Below are 17,588 nucleotides of genomic sequence, written 5' to 3'. Positions count from 1 at the left end.
GTGGTGTTTTTGTTTTTTTTTCTTTTTTAATTCAGTGGGGCACTGCTGCTGTCTGATTTTTGTTTCTGATCTTATGCACAATTTTATCATTCCAAACCCATCACTTACCAGTACGAGGCCCTTGACGAGATACAATCACCAGAATGACATTTACTCCAAATTCTTAGTCAGATGATTATTGATCGGGAGAGTTGAACGCTGCCTGTATAAAGGCTGTGCCTGCTTCTCTGCAGTCCTGCAATGTGTTTACTGTCTTGGAGACTGTGTATAGGAAAAGCAGCACAATGAGGGGGTCCTCAGAAACCAATCCAGGCTTCAGCCACACTTCTCCCATCCTACTGCTGAACTCCATAACCTTATGGACTTCAAAGGGATCTCAAAAACATTTCACCTGTAGCCATCTAAGGTCTACAACTGAGCTCTGTATTGGTCTGTACCATTTTAAAAGGGACTGTTGCCCAAAAAAGGGTAGCAGAAGTGTATGTTAGAACAAACCCATCAGCTCTGGTGACTTCTCAAGCCGCAGAGCCCTTAAGGTGTGACAAGACAGGAAGTCAGGAAGAAGGCAGGCTCTTGAGTTCTTTGGAGCAACTCCCCATTTCTCTCTCCAGTCTTCCTTTTCTCCACCCGTTTCAAGAACCTCCATTTCAGCGAGGCTGGAGAGAGGGGCTGGCCCCGGGGAGGGGTGCAGGGACGGCACAAGTGGCTGATGTACGGGAGCCACCTTCCCCATGGTGGTTGCACTGTCCCATTCAATGCATCTACACCAATTTATACTTGCTGAGGACTTGTAGAAAGAGGCTTCAAAAAACAAACAAAACCTCTGCAAATTTCAGACATCAACCATTTGTCCATTGTTTAACACTTAAAAATGACATACTCTCTATTACAGCTTAAAATTTCACAAAATGTTGTGCTGAAAACACCCATCTTTTCTGATTAACAAAAAAAGGGAACTGTTGAACTCTTGTTTGGAGACTTGCTTTTAAACCTACAAAACCTGAAGTTCATAAATGATGATGCTTAGCTAATGCTCAGTGCTGCAACCGATGATGGTGCAATTATGGAGAACTATGGGAAGATTATTCAATAATAGTCTTCTGTCCTTTTTAATTATTTACAAATAAGCCGTGAGATGCATAAAGCTAAAATATAATATTTTAATATGCAAACCCTGATATCTACTCTTTATGTGTATTCTAGCTGGCACTTTCCAAATAGAAGGTCTAAAATAGGCTTTTGGTGCATTCTTGCATGCCTCAAAATTGCCAAATTTGTACCAAAGAAAAAATATAACCCATTAACTAAATCCTGCCCTGCCACTAAAGACAATCAGCCTTGCACTGAAGCTCACAGGGGTAATGTAATCTAGCCCAAGCACCAGTATAATGACTAAAGATTTTATAACTGAAAAAGGTTGGAAATAAATGAACTTTAGTGAAATTGCTTCTAACAAGAAAAAGATGAAAAGATAAAGGCATACTGTTAAATTTGCTTTTACTTAAGATGGTTTTAAAGCTTTCAGTTGAGAGTTTCAAACTGGTACAGTACAGAGGATAAGATGTGCTACTAAGGAAGCAGTATTTGGGCACTATCCATTGCTGTCAGTAGAAGACCTACTGTTGACTTATACAGGGCACGTTAATTTTGATGGATAATCACACTTTAAGTCCTGTTTAGAGAAAGTCAAACACTGACTCTTAGGCATGAAATACACATCATGATTCACCTCTGCCTGCTTTTTAGTTATTGAAGGATACCTTTTTTTTAAAATCAAAGCCAGTGCTTCAGATAACAGAAAGCCTGTATGTTCTTCATCTTTTATTTTCAAAAGCTTCTCTCACTTCTGTTTCAGGAAAAAGGGGACTCCAGGTGCAAACACCTGGCAAAAATTTACCCCCAAATTTTAGTGAGGAAAGCTACAATGCTTGAACCCCTTAAACCCGTCAACCCCATTACTTAATGTTTCTGGAAGTCTGAGCAAACTCTTGCAAAGTGAGACACCTTGCTAGGCTATTTCTGCAGGCTATCCCTACAGTATTCATGCCGCTTGGCAGATCCATATGGTCAAGGAAGCCAAGAGGCGCATCAGAGTCTGGAAGGCTGCGATAAAAATAGATGGGGAAAATAGCGTACCTAGAAAGAGTTGTTTCATCAGTCAGAAAATTATATTCTGAACTTTTTTCTATAGCTATGCATACTGTTGTTTTTAAAAGATGAGGGCTTTAGTATAGTTGTTTGCTATTCCTTTTTTTTTTTTTTTTTTAACCTTTTTTCCCCCCAGTCATTTGTAAATGTCACTCACGAGCAGCTCTGTTTCTAGTTTTCACTGGAGGAAAGAACCTTATGAGCAGGTGTAGATGGTAAAAATCAAATTGATGAGTTAAAATGATGGCTCCTGACAGTTTTACAGATAAAAATCTAAAATGCACCAGGATGCTGGAAAGACACAGTATGTACATGTAAGAAAATGCTCCTCTCATCATAATGGTGTCCTCTTTTAAAGGTTTTACAACTACTTAGCTATAAAAATTCTCTCTGGGCTGAAGCCTGACATAAAATATCTCTGGTATAGTACAATTTCTAGCTTGTAATAAATATAATTAAAATTCATTTGCGCCCTTTTCTTTCCTCTCCTTTTTTATTCCTAAATGCCATATAAACAACATGCCTAAAGAACTAGAAGAAATAAAACCATTTTACAGAAAATACGATGCAGCAAACATCAAAGCTACGTGAAATCACTTATGTGCATTGCCAAGCCAGCTCAATGCCAAGGATTTTCATGTCCCTTGCTATATTTGTACTTGTAGATCAAGATGGTGTCACTGCAAGTGACCTGTGAAAACATAAGCTTTCATACCTAAAATGTGTTATCAACAGCCATTGTTTCTGCAAGTAAATTGGGTACAGAACTACTTCCTACTTTTCAGCTAGTGAGATTAGCATCCCAGCGTACACAGGGACGTGCATCTCGTCAGTCAATGACCTTAATAGTAGCTGGGACTATTTTTGACTTTTGAGATCGAGATAGGACTTGCAGGCCTTGTAAAAAAGTCGAGAAATATTTGGCTTAACAGATCTCTTACCTGGTTTTAACTACACTTAAATAGGTATGTGGGTTTGTTATTGTGTTTTGGGTTTTTGGGTTTTTTTTATGTATTGGAAAGCACAGCTTTGGCAAAACAGTAGCAGTATTGTGGGTTTTTTTTTTAAAAAAAAAAAAAAGCAGCAGTGGTATTCATACTAAAATTCAGCAGCTCCCACAAATTCAGCCCTTTGTAAACTCCATGGATAAAAACAAATGACGGGTTTTCATCCTTGTGTAAGTAGATGGGTAATTTCCATACTTTGTCAACAGGGACTGCTAATGCTTGTCTGCTTTTCTCCCCCTCTGCTCCAGAGCACAGAGCAGAAAGGAGGAGAAAGCCTGATTATCATCTCAGTCTGTACGTTTTTTTTAATTTTTTTTTTTTTTATTTCTTGAATGCTCTGCCAGAATGCTGTGAGCCTAAATGTTTGCATGGGATGACTTGGGCTATATATAGGACTCGTTGCTTTATAAGTAACATAAATGTCTAAATGTTAAAATCATTATTTGGGAGTCAACTGACTGACTTCTGCCTTTTCGAAGGACTCCAGGGAGCCTGCTAACCAGAACAGTTGTCCTGACGTACACAGGGTTTGTAGAACTCTCGGCCGAGTTCACTTGGCTTTGTTTCAACTAAGATGCTTACAAATGGAAATTTTAATATATGGAAGTGCCTGAGGAACCTGCATTTGGTTTTCAGTAATTCTTGGCTGTTACGAAGGACAAGCCCTGCAAGGAAGAAGCATGAAACTCTGGGGTTTAGAGACATACAGGTACTAAATGAAGAAGGAAATACATGTTTGTCCAGATAATTTGGACAAACCTGAGCAGTATAAAACTAGTTCTGCTCAGTTCTGCCAAGTAAATCCAAAATTCGCACTCTGAGACTTGTCCATCACAGCAGGAGGAAATATAATATCACACTTCTTGTACACCGTCCTCAAAATGAGACAGCAGCCTGGAAAGCCTAACGCTGCACAGCTCACTTGGGACTGCGGGGCATCGCGCCCGTGACCAAAACGTGCGAAAGCAAACCGGCTGCTCCCCGTGAGGGGGCCGATCCTGCACCACCGCTCCTCCAGGCTGACTGCATGACACCGGTGGGTTAGAAAGCAAAGGTCACTCTGCTGAAAGGTGGATTTACCCACCCTGGAAAAAAACCCAAACAATCTTAGTTCACGGTTTCTAGCAGAGAAGGAGTGGGGTCACCCGCTGCTGCTTCCCCTCAGCCTGGGAGGGTGGGGAGAGATGTGCTGTCCTACCCCGGCCGAGGAGCACCAGTTGGGATGCTGCTTCATGGCATTGTCTCTTTGTACCCCGGTAAATCTTGTCAGCAGGGTCTCCCTGCCATGAGCCACAGGCTCGAGATCACCTCTGCCTCCCCAGAAGAGGGTCAAATTGCAATACGTTGCTAGTAAAGATTTTATTTATAAAGTAGTATTGTTTTATTGCAGAAGATGGCACTAAAGGTGCTGCTAAGGGGACATTTCTGGTCCAGCTGCACTGCCAGCAAGCCGTTCAGATCTCCCTGTGGATGTCAGGGAGTCCATTTTACAGTGAAAGATGTTTCTTTCTTTATAAAATTTCTGTTGCCATCTCCATACCCAAACAAGACCAAAAGCCCAAGGTCTCGCAGAATGCTTGGGCAGCTCCCCCAAATACCATCCTTGGTTGGTGGGGGAAGGCGTTTTGGGGGGCATGGGGTGCCAAGGGCAGCAGGGGGGACACCCGCTGGGGTATTTGCGAGAACCTCGTCTGCGGAGCCACAATTGCCCCCAGCAATCACTTGCTTTCTGAGATCAATTATTATTACAATAAATCGATCACCACGTTAGCTACAAATGTCTAATATTTCCAGCTAACTTCAGGGGAAAAAACAAAACAGGAGAGCAAGTACCAAATGGAATAAAGGCAGTGTTAAAAGCAGCAGTTGAGCAGTGTCTATGAATGTATTTATAAAACACACATTTTGTTAAAAGGATACACGTTTACACATAGTAGCGATACGTGCCTTAATACTCTGCAACTGAAAATAAGTACAAGCCTTGACTTGCTTAGGAACGCTGTTTTACCCCCAAGTATTTTTAACAACTTAAGTACTTTGTGGGCGTACTTTTGCTTTGTTTAAGGTTTGAAAACATTCCAGTACCCAAAGTGTAACTGAGGAGAGAAAAAAAAAAAAAAAGGGCAACTAAATAGAGTTTTGTTAATGATTTACTGGAGAATCTTGATGTGTGATAATGAATATAACGCAAATCTGTTTTACTGGCAACGTCAGTTTTGATTTATGAGAAATTATTAGTTTTTAGATTCCTTCAGTTAGAAAAAAACAGAGATTTTACCAAACTGTTTTTATTATTCTTGCTATCATTAAATATATCCTTTTTTTTTTTTTTCCTCTTATATGAAACCAAGAACTCCTTTCCCAAGGGATTCAAGGAACAAGGCGCCTTTGAAGTGTCTGTGGGCTGGCTACTACCGAAGGCACAGGTAAGCTGTCACCTCCACGCTGACCAGCAGGAGGGAGCCAGGGGACAGACACACACTCACACACACACACACACACACACACACACACAACCCAACTCTGCTGCCTGAAGGATAAGGTTATTTCCAACAATGACAAAGCAACACTTGTATTAATTAAATGGGCTCAAAAGAGTTCAAAATAGATGAATGCAGGTGCTGTAAATAAAGTCTGCAATAGCTTTGAGCTGTATACATTTTTAAAGTATAGAACTACGAAAATCCACATTAAACAAGACAGTAAGAATAGCCTCATCTTTAACTCCCTGTTCCCATTCTATTCCATGCTACCCAATAAAATAGCACAGATGGAACTAAAATGAAGGATTGTATGTCCTTATTCTGCCCATAAAAGAAAAGAGCTTTTTACTTATCAGTATCTCTTAACGTTATTGCTCAACACTGGTTTAAAATGTCTTGCCCAAGAAAGCATGCAGGCATGCCAAAAGGCTTCCAAAAATACACTTTTACTTCACATTTTGATTTATACGTTACTCAGAAGAATATCTGTTCATTTAATTATTTCAGTAAACATAATAATGGTCTCACTAACTACACTACGGTGTATTTTCCCTTTTTTAAGGAATATGAGCCTACTTGTAATTAAAGGAATGCTATATTAATGATGCTGAAAGTCTCAGAGGGAAAAATTTAATGTCCACCTCATAATATTATGGCAAAATTACATGCATAGAAGACTTTTTAATAATCTTTGTTTCTTAATTTAGTTTTGATTGGCTATGAAATACAGAGTAGCACTCAAGGGCTCAAATTTCTACTGCCATCAGCATTTCTGCTCTATAAATTGTACAAACGCACAGGACTCCCGTCTGCAGGCTTCTTTTCAAGCTTCTGTTTAACCTATGAAAAAAATTAGCTGCAGGCAAAGATAATTGCTGATAATTTCATATGTTTCTAACCACTGGGATGTAGGATGGTGTTATGATAGCTAGGTCTAAACATAAACGGAAAATTGGGTTTTTATTTTGCCATATCAGCTGCTAACACGGGTTGGTAACACAAATTCATCTCCAGTTTGCAAATTACAGCAATAGCCACTAGGAGTCTCCTGGTTAAGTTTGTGATGAATTTACACACTAATCCTGGCTAAGGTTTGAATGCAAACCCCATGCTAAAGGCTGGATTTCAGCACAGGGGCCAGCCCATGTGAGGGGCAGGTGCGATTTTGGGGTGAAGGGACCCCTGAACGGCACCACAGGGACTTCCAATGCTTGTACTGGGGACACAGCCAGTAAACGTTTTAGAAATTGAGGAGTCAGAAGCCACCTATGCACTGTTCTTGTAGGGGAAAAGATGGTGACGGTCATGAAAAGTCAGATTTGGATGGTTTTGTGAAATTGTAACAAGCGCTTAAAAAGAAAGAAGTAGAAGATTTCACCATTAGTTACTCCTGGGGATTTAAAGCAGGGTTGTTTTGTAAACTGAGATGCTGCAAGTCACAAGAACTAGCATCCCCAGTTACTTTAAAATTTGCTTACAGTATCTCTGCAAGGTGAATCCTGCAGTTCTGAAAACATTAAGTAGCTTCTTTCTCGTCTCTTTCCCCATCCCTTTCCTTCCGGGCCAACTAAGTGTAATCGTATGGTGCCAGACACACTCTTACCAATGCCAAATGCTCAAAGTTCGTGAATTACAGACCCATAGGAATGGTCACACTGGCCTGAATGCTGTGACCAACTCTGAGACTCTGTGACGGCCAAAGGACGGCTGAATTTCCTTGAAGAAATGCCACAGAAAGCAGACGTGCATCATCTGCCAGCATGTGTGCCTCACTCAAAGCAAATCTCGAGCTGCTTAAAAATGTACAGGGAAGCCAGGGGTGACCAGTCATCCCCCACTGCAGGGGGCTGGTTATCCCCCAGGCAGGAGGAGTACTACCTGTTGGGGAAAGGCGCTGTCATGTCCTCCTTACTGACAGAAGCAATTTCATGGCCAGAAACGGTGAGCATTCACTGCTCTAGGCCATTCATTTGTTTATAGCAAAATCCTTTCCCAAGCCCTAAAAACCCCGAGCGACTTTAAAAATGATGAGATTTTAAACACATAATAATTTGGAGGGCTATTTATTTGGCTTCTGCTTTTTGAGCTTCTCAGTAGTTTCATTTTCAAACTTTTCTCTGCAACCAGAAGGACTAAGAAAATAAAGACGATGTTTTAAATGAAAGCTGAGAATCTCACATAATCATAGGACTCCAGGGGTTTGAGGTTTCAGAATAATCTCATGAGTTGTCAATACTGAATGTCACCAGAAACGATAATGTTATTCTCAGAATAGATTGCATAAAAGCGATTGTGGGATAGTTTTCCTGCTGCATGTTCCTCGTAATACCTACAGATGCTGTCCTGGGGGGACAACCCAAAGGTACTTACAAGTGGTGAGCTGCCACATGCTGGGTTTACCTACCAACTAGAGGAGTGCTGCATTTTGCAACAAATCTGCGTGGGCAAAATCTCGTTATTTGGTCTGTCAACTAAACAAGCTCACTGAGTAAAAATTAATAATGGACTCATAAAATGCTTACCTCCATGGGGAATATGCAGAAATAAGTAGGAGGCAAATTCTACCATTAACTGCCCGTCTCCGTGTGCTTGCATGCGTTGCAATGGACGATTGCACTGTGTGCTACTGCAGACTGCCTTAGATTTTACCATCATCTCCCAGCAGGGACTTGGGTGAACCTCTCAGCCTGGTTGTTTCTGGGATATACTCTATACTACGCTGACAGCTGACACAGAATCAACAGCTAGTACCTTAGTGGTGAACAAAAACTTACTAAGCCTGATTGGAGAAGGGATATGGAAGCAAAACAGAAGGCTGCTTCAACTTCCTCCTTGTCCCGCAGAAGCAGGCTCAGCTGTTTGCTACCCTTCCTTATTGTTAGGATATCTGAAAGGACCCTCATCTCCTCCAAGGCAGCGTTAACCTGATTTTAATAACAAAACGCTGATACACAGGTTTAGCACACAAATATTCAATACTCACAACAATAAAACCAAGCATTTGAGTAAGTCAGTTCAGCACTTCACCATGCCGAAAAGAAACCTTTGGATCTGTGTCACTTCAAATTCGTGTTAGTGCAAGAAGTGCACTAACATTCCCTAATGGGAATGCACTCTTTTCCACTGCCCACCTTCTCCAAGTATGCCAATGCTAGCTTCTTAACTCATTTTCTGAAACTAAAAATGAACACAAAAATAAAAGATCTCCTCAGTGGGAAATGTCAAAGGCTCAGCCCTACAAATATATAAAACATCATTTTGAAGGAAATGTGTAATTTTTACACATAGATATAGTACAGCTAGACATGAAGCATTTTTAGGGATGAGAATGCTCTGCTGCTGTGCAGTACTTAAGGAACGTCAAATGTTTCTGTTATTTTCCTAATGTTTCAAGTAAGTCAAACCATTACCACTGCATATCTGAATATTGTGTATATATACAATATACAGCTATACTGAAAGCAAATACAGCAGTTCATGATGTAGGAGTCAGTCAGCCTACACTCACATCACTAAATACACACCCTCCTCATTGTGCGTGCTCTCTCTTCCTCTCCGCAGTTCTTCCTCTTTCTCTACTGCTCGTGTCAGGATTCTGGCGGCCTTCTGCATCTCAAGGGCTTAAGCAGCAAGTGAGCTACAGCTGTAACCTCAGGTCGTTCCCAAGCAAACTTTCATCCCCCATCACAGCATCAAGGACCTTGCTAGGTCAAATGTTTTCAGAGGAAGTTCTGGCACCATTTTTAATACTTAGATTTAATCGAAATGCCTTTTTTCTGTTTATTTGGTTTTTGTTTAAAATCATTATTCTAACTAGAGAGCAGACTGATAACCAAGCCATTCAGAAACTTACAAGTCACTTAAGACAGGAACTGGTACAATGTTTATCTGCACTAAAAGGAAGAAACAAGTTGTGCTAGGCAGTTTCTTTTGCATTAAAAGAACAACTTTTCTTATTCACTACATGATGAGTTACTAAAGGGCGCTGATTGAGGGCTAAATCACAGCTATTGCTATTCTGAGAGAGAAAATACACTTCAAGATAAAGACCATATTACATGGGGCATGTTGCTTTTATTTCTTTTTAAACAGTGGCTGCTTGAAGCTGCTCAGAGGTTTAGAGTGTCAAAACCATGTCAGCAGAGATGGATTAGTGGGCAGGGAGCAAGTGGTGCAGTCAAAGGTTTACAGTGAATGTAATTTATTCACGTAGCTCCGCAATTTATCACGTGGCTATTACCATAATGTACGTGGGAAGCAGCTGCATGCGTGCACATAATGCCCTAAATGTATGTGTGGTTGGACCTGAACTCCTTACAGAACAGTAGTGGTTGAAAATGATACCATAAGGCATTTGAAAGCAAATTTCTTTCCCGTGGGGATGCTGTCACACAGCAATGATGATTCGTACACAGGGAAATAAATATCTTGTAGACTTTTCTCAGTTATGATAACCTCACTCATTGGTTTTTCAAACCTAAATTATGTAGGTAATGTGATGTACATTTCCAGTGCTTTATTAATAGATGTAAGTACATATGTTTTGCATGTCAAACGCACATTTTCTTGTCAAGGAATAATGTATTTTCCACTCAATATTTGACAGAAATAGTCAGTGGCAAAAAAATGAATTCTCCACGTTTGTGAGGAGAAACAAGTTACCTACAAGTCGAAGATTTCCTTTAACTCAAATGACCTGTTACAGCACAATTTATCAAATACTTGGGAACAGCACAGCTGTAAAAGGCTGATATACATCGTCTCTGCCCGGTTTCTCATACCTGTACAATTATTTACCAGGCCCAACATTTCCAAAACTAGTCTCTAATTTTAGGAGCATCTAAATTAAGGAGCTTGACGTCCGTCTCTTTTCGTTGGCTTGAATGCCTACGGTTTCAGTTAAAGAAGAAAGCTGTCAGTAGTTGGTAGAGCTGGCCCCTACCTGAAGGCGTTTCTCACTGTGCTGTCCATACAGGCAGGAATGGACCTGCCGGTATGCGCCTGCTGCGTGTGGCAGCAGGGCTCAGGCAATGCTCCCTGCGGCTTTGTAGGCTTTTCGGAAAAACTCCACCAGCCCAGCTCCCACCACCACTTTCTAAGCTTCTGTGGTTTGAGTTTCTAACAATGGTCTCATGCTTGGAAATGATGCTGAATTACACCACGCTAAGATGCTTACAGGCGATTGTATTGGAACCAACTCACGTCTTTTGTGATTCAGGCAAATGCACCCCAGTTACAGGCTAGTGCACTAGGAGTTTCACACTGCTTTCTTTTAAGTCATTAAGAGCTGACCTAGAGACGCACCAAATTGAGACAAAGTCAAGTTAGGTCCCCATTAGTAGAACATCTCATTGCTCAGCTTAATGTACCACGCAGCATTTTGTTCAGCAGAACCTTTCACATTCGGAATATGATGCGGGTTTTCTTGGATAATTACATGTGCACTCTAGGGCTTCCATTTTGAAGCCATCTATCACAAATATATACCCACTAATTATGCAAAATTAAAAACTTGCCTTACCATTGCACAGAAAGTCTCAGGAGGATCTCCACATGTTATGTCTGGGGGATCCAGAGTCACTTTTACATATTTGATCATGTCTCTGGCTTCCGGCTGGCAGGCCATGTAATCCCATACTTTTCCTTCTTCTGTGTAAATCTGAGTCTTACACACGTCATAGTGTCCCCACACGGAAGGGTAGTGCTGCATCACGGAGGACACAGTAACCCAGAGGGCGTGAAGTGACAGGAATCTTGATAAATACATTTCTAAATCCTTTTATGTCACCTTTGTACGGATGCTCAGTACTGGCGTACGTGCAGTCTATAGATTATACACATACATACATATACATGTATGTATTTCATAAAATAGGTTCCAACTCAAACGTGAAGCATTAGGATAGCGTGTTTGTTTCACTAAGTTGAAGACTTTGGTAGAAGCCACCCAGACCCTGATGACAGCCTTTCACAGCCACACAGTGCTTGTCCTTTGTCTTATAACTTATCTGTCAGGGCTTCTTGTAAAAGATGTCCAATAGCAGATAATAATTTGGGAAGTTGCAGGTCTTCAGCTACACTGTCGATAACCCTGAGTGATCCTCCGTCTTCAGGGCTCGCAGAGGATGCCCAGACGCACTGATAAATCAGTATCCGAAGCAAAAGGATGAGTGTCTACAGGCTGGTGTCTGTTTCCCATCAATCATTCTTTTCTTCTGGCACCAGCACCCTTTTAGAAACAATAAGAGTTAGAGTTATTGTCCAAGAATCAATGCATTACAAAATATATGATATGTTGACATTTTGGAGGTTTGATGCAATATAAAGCAAATTGGTATAATATGGATAACCTTTACCGTGGGTGCTGTGCTAGAATGAACAAACTACCAAAATCATTCACAGTGAAAAGTATTTTGACATGAAGGATTTAACTCTTCTCTAACGAAGACAGATTTATAACATTCCAGGTGAGTTACAGGTTTCTGCTTGCAAAACTGTATTTTTACCCTGGCAAAAGCTGAGAGCAAACTACTGAACTCAACCATTGCCCAAATAGTGCGGGCAGGGAAGCAGGCAGCCCAGTGCCTTGGGGCAGCAGCAGGAAGGCTCTTTTATTTAAGTGACACAGAGATGGGTATCAGGGCTACCAGGTGCTGAGAGTCTCTTGGCCTTGCCAGGACCTCAGCGAGCTCCAAAAGCCTTACGCGTTTCTTAGATTTTTTTTTTTTGGGGGAAAGAGCTTTGCTCCCTTTTTTTTTTCCTCTTTGAACTGTGATTTACTGATCACGCTAATGATAAACTACTGATAAAGATAATGGTTCATTTGTAGCTTACTGTGAGGATGCCTTCCCCCTCTGTTATGGCAGCCTTATTTTTCTAGGTTTGGGTGTGGGGGAACCTGTGTACTCAGTGTTTATTTCATAGCAGATATAGCCCCGTATCCCCTTTCCTCTCTTCAGAAAGCAACTAGGAATCCCCTCTCTTTCTATCACCTCAATCATATTATTACACGTATAAAATCCTAGGATGTTACTACAATGACTTAAAATACACATTTGCTAAAAAGCACAGGTAAAAATACAAATTATATATGAGGGAAACTACAAAGACAGAGCAAGTACCCTAAACACAGACAAGGAAAAACAGGGCTAAGAACTCCAGTGCGTTTCTCTCAGGCTGTGCCTGGTGTCAGCCCATGCCAGCTGAGGACGAGGAGCCTGGGCACTGGGCTCTCCGCAGCAGAAGGATTTCAGCCAGCTGCCGCAGCACCTCTGCACTACTTTTGTCTGGATGTTAAAATTTAAGCAAACCCACCAGACAGATATTAAGAAACAACTGTTTTCTGCAGCCTGCTTTGCTTGTTCCCAGTTTTAAATTATGCCCAGCGTCATGAACCCTCCTATACCCCAAAACCATGGGAAGTGGTACGTGACCTGGTGAGCTCCTCAGCGTGTCACTTTGGTAATAGGCATTTTTCAAAACTTATCTTCAAAGCTATTCGCAAATGGCCTCCCTATATTTAAATAATGCTTCATCTTAAACTGAGCTAAGCTACAGACACTATGAAATGCCAACAGATGGTTGAATTGTGTTTCCATAGCAAAGTAATTTACAATAATTGCCGTATGGACGTAAATGCAATTTTCCATTATATTCATTTTATCAAGTGTTACCATACAACTCTTGTATATTTTATCAGAATATGCAGAGAATATCTGAATTTTCATGCAATAGCAATTCCCAATCAGTTCAATAATATTTAAGCTTCAAATCTGAATTTGACACAAAAGCAGAAATATCTAGGACGAAATTAAAATGAAATCTTTTTAAACAGCACACTGTGTAGTACCACTGTTTTTGTAGTGACCTTACATTCTTTTTTGTTTTCAGTGGGAATGTTTACTTATCTTGGTATCCAGTAATTCAGAGAACACTTTCCATGTCTTTCCCTCTTGTCCTTTTAAATGTATTTTACTATTTTGCAGGGGAAAAAAACACTCACAAACCCCCACAGCTTAGAACAGTCATTATACAAAAGGGAAACAAGTACTCTGCTAACAAAAGAGCCAAATTATTTTAAATTTGTGACAAATCAAAACATACTGTATTGGAGAAGGCTTGGTCATAGCTAGAATAAACAGTAGATGAATACCGTGTTTCTGTGTAGAAATGAGAAGGTACTGAGTTTAATTATCCTTAGACAACAAGCTTGTCTATTCAGGCAAAAATAGATTTGTTTAGTATTTTCCTTGCTAGCTCTTCAGTTACCCATAACCTTTTATAACTGCTGAGACTCAGATCAACTAATAAACATGACTGGATAGGTTTCAAATAATGTGAAGGAAGCCACTACCTTAACACACTGTGCTAAAATACTTCCCATATAACGAATTCTCATTAAAGCAAGCCAGAGTCATAATGATGGTCGTTACACAGAATTATAGACTATAACATCGATCAAATTTAGTGCACTGACAAGGAAAAAGTGCAGAGGAGTGCAAGACATCTGAGCATTAGGCAGCTGTAGCAGTGTACGACAGACATTCCTGACAAGAAGCAGCCAATTATAGCTTAAATTTCTGGCACATAACCAGTTCTGATTAATAGTTTTCCATTACATTACAGACATATTATTAATGTATTAAAAATGTCAAGCTTTGGCAAGAACTAATACGGCATGGCTCAGTTAGTCTGCAATATCTTCTTTTAATGAGCTTCCATTGATACAGAGAAAGATATTGACCAAAGCACATTAAGGATCATGTGCTGAGCACTGCTGGGGTTTTTCTGATGGAGCTTATACGATTTGTCTTGCTTATATTTATTCCTGCAGAGTCACTCATGATATGCATTCTGTATTTCAGTGCTCTATTGCTAAAGGACATACCTATTTGAATTATTCTGTAAAATTACTCTGTTTAGAATAACATTTCTGAAGTTTACAGCTGTACCGGTTGCCTACCGCTAAGCCTCTAGCTGTGGGCAACACAAAGCGATACTTTTTTTTGTCTCCAGTAACGCCTGTGCATTTGACCTTACAGAAAAGCAATCAAACCAATCAGGAATAATGAATGCCTGGTGCCCCGGTGGCCTGCACCCTGCAGTGCTCTGCTAGTCGCCCACCCTCGGTGTTGGGGGCCCATGTGGGTGACAACGAGGGAGCCACATCTCTCCTGACTGAGGGCGAAGGAACGGTGAACCGCTGGAAGGGCATCAGCTAATGTATGCAAAGCCTCCAGAGCACGCCGCTCCTGGAGATCTCTGTGGGTCAACGGCGGTACGAACTGCGGGATGTTTCAGGCCTTGAACATTCCCATGTGCCGTAGCCTCTGCAATATGGAAAACACCGGGAAGCACCCGAGAGGCAGCGGTGCTGAAGGCCACTTCTCCTGTCTCTGCCTTCCCTCAGAGCACTGCTCCATCTGCAAAGTACTGGACGTTCAGGCCACAGTGAGCACGTTGGGGCTGTTTGAGAAGAACGGCACGCAGCTGACCCCCAGACTCAAATGGGCTGTGAAGATGACTCTGAGCACACGCATTCCTTTCCAGGTGGGTAACTCACACCTCGCGCACCATTTTATTTCTGCAGCCTGAGCAGATACCCCCCTTTCACAAGCCAGCTAAAATGCATCTCGGCAGGCTCGGTGCCGGTAAAGAACTTCAGATCTCATCAGGGGTTGCTAGCAAACACTCCTCCTCCTCTGCCTCCTTCCATCACTGTGAAAATCCACCCCCTTCCCCAAATAACTCCCTCTGCACAAACCACATCGGCTGGACACCCTGCATGAGCTCCCTGCCGGGAGGTCGCAATGCAAACCACACAGGGTGGGCTCCTGGCCTCCCTCTCTGGCAAACAGCAGGTCCGCGAAGGAGGTAACAAAATAACCAGCGATCGCCTCTCACGCAGACCGTGCATTTGATAAAGCGTGCACTGCCACCACGCACGGGTAAGAACGAGAGCCAAACGCGGTTATTGCAACGCTCGGCTGCCTGAGGAGAACTGGCTAAAATCATTAAGCAAGGCAAGGAGTGCTGGCTGTCACCTCCCAACAAGGCAGAACAGTTTTTTTCCAAGGGAAACGTGTTTTAAGTTTGTATCCCTAACAGCTTCAGCAGATGAATGTATCTAATCAAGCCCAGGTAAAGAGATCCTTTGTGTCCACTCCAGTTGTTAATTATTTAAAGATAGTTTAGCGCATGTGAAATAATGTGTATTACAAAACAGAACTAATCCTCAACTAATACCTTCAACTTAATAAAACCAAAGTGTTTTATACCTTGCTATACCTAGACAACTTGAGAACCTGGTACGTTCAAAGCTCCAGTATTTATAAAAAAAATCCCAGCCCAACCTCTTTTATAAATGCAAAATTATTCATCTATGCAAACAAGAAGGGATCCTGTATTTAACGATTTAATACACACTTTCCACCACACTTGCATGAAATACAGAATATTCCAAACAATTGCTGTGGTGCCTTTGGACTCAAATGCTGTTCCAAACAAAGTTTAGGTTCTATTTTTACCCAGCTTATTTAACTGTTTAGCAGAAAAAGATTTCTTTGCCTCAGGAGGAATTAAAAATGTCAATATCTATTGGTTGAAGAAAATAAAATACCGCGTTCTGCTACCAAAAACCTGAGATTCGGCACTATGCTTAAAATATTTCTGGTTTTCCCACATCATTCTTTGCTGAGTGACACTTCACACTACCACTGCCATTACTTGCCGGGTATCATCAGCTGTCAGCATATGGAGTAAAAGCACTTCAGCTATTTAAATTTTAGAGGCTTCGTACGTAGCTGCTTTAAGTTTTCCCTCTAGAATCTTTATAATTGTGGCTTATTGCCTTAAATATCTCTGTACCTAGCATCAATCTGTTCTGCAAGTTTTTCCTCTCGGAATTTAAGTCAGCATTTGGGGCTGTTGCAGGTTTTTTTGGTTGTTATTTTTCACCCTCAATAAGGTGATTCTGCCTCAATACGGCATGCTCCTCAGGCAGTGTCTCTGAGGTACAGGACTACCAAGCTTTCAAGTCGTGGTGTGAGCTTATGACTTTCTAACTGTAAGTTCTTAGCCTCAAAACTGAATGAAAATGAAAGCCTAATGAATCCTGGATTTGTTCTGTGCTATTGCCAGATTTTACATACGTAGCTAGAAAGTTGGTGCCACTTCTTATCAGTGTCACAGGGTTGAGGGTTGATGGCAAAGTCCAGGACTCCATGAGAATACTGCCGCTAGCTGCTGGAAACTCTCTGGTAAACATCCTTTAAAACTCCAAAAATATGCCAGAAAGCAGCCTTTATTTTTTTTTCCAAGTAAAAACCAAACCAAAACAACCCCCCACACACACCAAAAAACAAGCCGGGGAAAGTTCTACTGTGTTTTTTCTTCCCTTCGACCGGCTGCCCAGGCCACAGCTTCTCATCCTCAACCCCATTGTCCTTAGGCAAGACAGTGATTTATTCCCTCTTTAAAAGCATCTCCACCGTTTGTTTCACTCACTGTCTCTGCCAACATCCCCGCGGAAAGCACGGCTGGCTCCTAGCACACCAGATCCGGAATATCGAAAAGTTGATTGCAGAACAATAAAAGTACATTCAGCAGAGGCCAAAAATGCACATGCACCAACTTTGCGAGTACGAAAGCATCTGTTTTATCGGGCTCAGCCGCTCTCCGCTGCCCACCGCCGCCTGGGGTTTCTTTAGGGGTTTTCTCTGTGTGTGTGTGTGAAGGCTTAGAAAAGCCGCCCGCAATTTCCGATGCAAGGGAGGGAACTGTTTCCAGGTTGAGTACCAGTGACCTGTCCGCCGCTCCTCGGCCAGCGGAGCTGATCCCTCCGCCCTTTGCCAAACGGGACTTTTGATGCTCCTCGCCTCCCTAAGCCCCCCCTCCACGCCCACGCGGGAAAATCCGCGCCGAGGGGCGGGAGGGTCGGCCGCCGGCCCCT

General features: G+C 41.8%; 1 protein-coding gene across 1 annotated transcript in view; it reads right to left on the bottom strand.

Moving 5' to 3' along the window:
- Positions 1 to 11,405, bottom strand: part of NTNG1 (netrin G1) — a 152,271-nt gene extending 140,866 nt beyond the window's left edge. Inside the window, exon 1 of the mRNA XM_009884783.1 lies at positions 11,160 to 11,405. Within this exon, the coding sequence (XP_009883085.1) occupies positions 11,160 to 11,405 (246 nt within the window). The remainder of the gene's footprint in view (positions 1 to 11,159) is intronic.
- Positions 11,406 to 17,588: the final 6,183 nt, after the last annotated feature.

This window comes from Charadrius vociferus, unplaced genomic scaffold, assembly GCF_000708025.1.
Source record: "Charadrius vociferus isolate BGI_N301 unplaced genomic scaffold, ASM70802v2 scaffold163, whole genome shotgun sequence".
NCBI lineage: Eukaryota > Metazoa > Chordata > Aves > Charadriiformes > Charadriidae > Charadrius > Charadrius vociferus.
Note: the sequence above shows the minus strand (reverse complement) of the source record. Positions and strands in the feature narration are given on the sequence as shown.